The following is a 4,978-nucleotide window of genomic DNA, read 5'->3' as shown; positions in this document are numbered from 1 at the left end:
AAACTGTGCGGACTCAAGCCCAAAGCGGACAATATCATACCATGTGGTAGAGTGGGTCGTTACAAATGGTATCAGAGCTTGACCCAGCCGGAATTGTGCCAACGGGGACTTTGGGCCTCCAAGGAGGGTGGATTGTGATAACCCTGTGGGCGGGTGTGCCGTGGGCGGGTGCGAGACACTGACAAGTTACCACACCGGCGAGTTACGGGTGTACAATCCCACATCGCCTGAGAAAGGGAAAGGTGAAGTGCTTATATGTAGGTGTGTTACTCTAATTGGTATGAGGCCTTTTGGGGTATAGCCCAAGAGCAAAACCATGCGGGTTCAGGCCTAAAGTGGATAATATCATACCATGTGGTGGAGTGGGTTGTTACAAATGGTATCAGAGTTTGACCCAGCCGGAAGTGTGCCAACAGGGACGTCAGGCCTCCAAGGGGGGTGGATTGTGATTACCCTGTGGGCGGGTGTGCCGTGGACGGGTGCGAGATACTGATAGGCTACCACACTGGCGAGTTACGGGTGTACAGTTTCACATCGCCTGGGTAAAGGAAAGGTGAAGTGCTTATATGTAGGTATGTCACTCTAATTGGTACGAGGCCTTTTGAGGTAAAGTTCAAGAGCAAAACCGTGCGGATTCAAGCTTAAAGTAGACAATATCATATCATGTGGTAGAATGGGTCGTTACAGTACAAACTAGGAGTGTATATGGTGCGGTTCGGTACGGTTTTGTCGGAAACCAAAACCATTCCCAACGGTTCTTTAAAATGGAACTGGAACTGCACCGTTGGGTATATGGAACCGAACCGAATCGTTAATACCGGTTCGATTTGGTTCCACGGTTTCAACTATATATGGGTATGAGAAGATGGAGAAAATGAGAGCAACAATGTGACAGTGTGTGGGTGTAGATCTGAGATGGTGAGAGGCAGCTTCAAAGTTCAACCGCAACAAACAGAGGCCTGTGACGATAACGAGATGACGGCGTCACAAAGATGTGTGGTTCTTAGAAAATGAGAGGCCGGAACCACCAATGAACAACAGATCAAAGTTCAACAAAGGACACTGATACAAAAGATGAGAGGATGCGACTTCAAAGATGAGATGAGAGGTTTTTCACAAAAAAGAAAAAAGAAAGAGAGGAGAGGAGAGTTAGGTTTAAAACTTTACATTATGCGTTGTGGTTTACAAGAAGCACGTCAATGACACCAAGTCGAATAACATGGACCACATGGTGAGGAATCTGGTGACTAAAATAGACTAATTGTCTACAATCATACATATATATAATAGTTAATTAGTTATATTAAATTATTTATATAATCAAATATATATGTTATACGGTACAATTTGGTTTAGTTTGGTTTGGTTCTTGGGGGTCTAAAATCGGAACCGAACTGTTTCAAATTTTTGGAGCTGTAATTGTGAGAATTGGAACTGAAGTTCCGGTTCGGATCGATTTTTCAGTTTCACTGTTTTTTTGTGCACCCCTGGTACAAACATGGTGTCAATTAGTTCCTGAAATTGCTAGGGGAGCATGGCTGATTTTGGTCTCATCTGACAAGCTGTAATCAGCCATTCTGGACATATGATAGGTCCTTTTTTTTTCTGTCTTCTTTTAAGGGATCCATGGCTAGGTTCGTGCATGGGAATCTCCAATGGACCCATGATTGTTGTGGTCCTTCCCTTTGCATTTGTTTATGTTCCTCTTGAGATCGATCACAAACACTCTCTCACATCAAGCCACCGCTAGACTCATATCATATATACAAAGAGTCCTTTCTTCATCCCCTCGCTACAAACCTCAAGGCATTGGACATGGCAAGTAGTGATTTAAAGCTTCTGGGGACCCTGCAATGCCCATACGTGTGCCGGGCTCGAGTCGCTCTCAATCTGAAGTCTGTCAACTATGAGTTACTTGTAGAGAACTTGGGTTCCAAAAGTGAGCTGCTTCTTCAATCAAACCCCGTGCAGAAGAAAGTTCCGGTTCTTATCCATGGTGACAAAATCATATGTGAATCTCTCATAATTGTGAGATACATCGACCAGGTATGGACCTCAGGTCCTTCCATCCTGCCTTCTGATGCCTATGATCATGCCATTGCTTGCTTTTGGGCGGCCTATATTGACCAGAAGGTATGGTTCTTCTACTATATATATATATATATGCAATTAGAACTTTTACAAAAGTTACAAAATTGTGTGGCAAGGACATTTTTGAAATCATAGCATGTTGATAGTCGTCTGTTATGAAATCTTTAAAGCTAAAATAGCAGTCATTAATTCATTAATGAATTTCTATGCACATCTTCTTCTTTTTTTCATTTTTTTTTATTGTTTGTTTGTGAAGTGGTAGTGGGTAAGACATGTTTTTTGGGGATGCAATATCATATTTTTTAAAGGTAAATTACATTTATTTTCCGTCTAGTTAGGATTTATTACACTTATTTGCCCCTTCTTTTGAATTATTACAGCTCCTTCTCTTCTAGTTAACTGTGTAATAAAATGAACCCTATGGTCAATTTCACAAAAAAGATATGGAGATCTTTTAGCTTCATATGATAAATATATGTACCTTTCAAATTGGGGGTATAAATCATCTTGTCATCAGGGGCAGAGCCAAGATTCTTGTGGAAAAAAATTACTACTAGGAAAAAAAAATTTAAGGAGCTGATTGGTTTTAAAAAATTCATTGATTTAATATTAATTTATATACTTTATTTATATGTATATACCCATATATATATATATATATATATATATATATATAATATGTATTATATAAATGTATGTATACTATATATTGTTATATTTGTATATCATTATGCGTAAAGAGGATTAGAAAACCAAAAAGAAAAAATAAGATTACGACTCTAAAGAATTAAAAAGTAATTAATTTTTAGTTAAAAATTTGAGAAATAGGTGAAAGAGAATTAGGAAAGAATAGAGATAATGAACTTGCATATTTAATCTTTATTATTTTTTTTCACCATTGAACTCAATTGCAAGAGTTCGTAAGAGCCCATTGCTTACCGGTGTTTGCCTTAAGTGGCATTCCAAATTAATATTTTGTTATGTAATTTTGGATTATATTACATATATTATATATTGTATCATATTATATTGAACTAAAATTATACTAAGTTAATATTTTATTACTATTAGGTTGAACTTAAACTAACTAAATGTTTGATATAATTGGATTGAGTTAATATTATATAATAAGAGGGATGATTTTAATTCCCCTTATTTTTTTATTTTTTTTTTATTTTTAAAACCTGACAAGAAAACAACCGTACAGCATCTACAAGGCAAGAACATGGAACCATTGTCAAAATAAAGAAACACATTCAGTACCAAAAAACATAACACTATTCAAAACTAACATCCACTAATGTCAAGATATCATCCTTGACAATAAACGAGTAGTGATAATGAGAGTGTTAGTACCCATAAGTAGAGCACCGGATTTTCCTGAAGAGTCAGATTTTGTACAACCAAAGCACCTAGAGATCTCTTGTCAAATGGCACCGCCTCACACGAGTCAGATTTTAATTCCTATTGGGTTGGGCTTAAATTGAATTTAAATGTGACCTTGATGCATGAACATGTATGTAATATATATATATATATATATATATATGAATTTGTTATGGATTTGGCCTGTGAAATTTTTATATATTACAATATGGCCCAACATTACAAATTTGTGTTTAAAGGGTGAGAATTAGACATAAGGTCCATACTTGCCTACTTGGTCCTACCTTTTATATATATATATATATATTTGTGTTTAGGGATTGGTTAATATCACATAAATCTTTGTATTTACTATGTGAAACATGTTTTTTATTTATTTTTTTATTTTTTTATACGATCGTGACTTCGCGGCGTTTGTCATAACAACTGATATAATTGAAATGGTTGTAGTTGGTTCCACCATTGATGGTGATTGGGATGACACAAGAAGAGGAGAAAAGGGCCACGGCAATAGAGGAAGTCGTTGCGGCATTGGCGGTGCTGGAGGAGACATTCGTCAAGTGCAGCAAAGGGAAGCCTTTCTTTGGCGGAGATAGTATCGGGTACCTTGACATAGCATTTGGGAGCTTCTTGGTGTGGCTGAAGGTGGCGGCGGAGGTGGGCGGCAAACAGCTTCTTGACGAGACCAAAACGCCGTGTCTGGTGGCATGGGCTGAGAGGTTCTGCTCAGATGATACAGTGAAAGATATTATTCCAGACATTGAGAAGCTCATTGAGCAAACCAGAGCAAAATTAGCTTCTACTAATTCCAATTAAAAATTCCCTATAATCTAGCAATCACTTGGACTAGGTGATACATAATAAGTTGGTCAACCTGTGAAAATGATGCTCAATGTAAATCATGTAATTTTATTTTTATTATTATTAAATATGATGCTGTATTGTAATATACTATGATAAATATGATGTTCTCGTAATTATATTCGGTAAATATGATGTTTTTGTTTTTATGTTTTGCTTTTTCCTCACATGTAGCCGAATGGTGTTAGGATCAAACTGATGTACGATTGTCAAAATATAAATTGTAGTGAAAACAAAACAAGATAACAATTATATACTCTATTGTTTTGTCACAAGCATGCATAACATTGTAAACATAAATGAATGAGGCTAGGAGTACTGAAAACACCTATTAGTGGAAATGTTTGGTATACAGAAGTGATCGTTATTTAGAGTTGAGGGAAAAGTGAAAAGACATTTAACCCAATTTGCTAAAAATAGATGCACTTAAATATTTAGAACACATTATTGGTTAGGCAAGTCATTATCAAAAATTGAGGGAAAAGGGAAAGTGAAAAGACATTTGATAATAACTTGTATAAGAAAAATGATTATAGTATGAGTTTTTAACGGAATGGAGAACCAAACGAATTCATATTTAAGTCCCATATGCATTAAGGATGAAAAGTTGTTCGGTTTACCATTTGGTGTTAATAAAAGG

The 4,978-nt window shown here is 36.4% G+C and overlaps 1 protein-coding gene across 1 annotated transcript; it reads left to right on the top strand.

Moving 5' to 3' along the window:
- Positions 1–1,361: 1,361 nt before the first annotated feature.
- Positions 1,362–4,468, top strand: LOC132302196 (glutathione S-transferase U18-like). Its single transcript, XM_059799070.1, has 2 exons — positions 1,362–2,133; positions 3,928–4,468. The coding sequence occupies exons 1-2, from the start codon at positions 1,816–1,818 to the stop codon at positions 4,291–4,293; spliced, it is 684 nt and encodes a 227-aa protein (XP_059655053.1). The 5' UTR covers positions 1,362–1,815; the 3' UTR covers positions 4,294–4,468.
- Positions 4,469–4,978: the final 510 nt, after the last annotated feature.

This window comes from Cornus florida, unplaced genomic scaffold (genome assembly GCF_030987335.1).
Source record: "Cornus florida cultivar Cherokee Brave unplaced genomic scaffold, ASM3098733v1 CherokeeBrave_3.0.0_Hap2_Chr04, whole genome shotgun sequence".
In the NCBI taxonomy this organism is placed as follows: Eukaryota; Viridiplantae; Streptophyta; class Magnoliopsida; order Cornales; family Cornaceae; genus Cornus; species Cornus florida.
The sequence above is the reverse complement of the archived record's forward strand: the minus strand, read 5'-3'. Positions and strand labels throughout refer to the sequence as shown.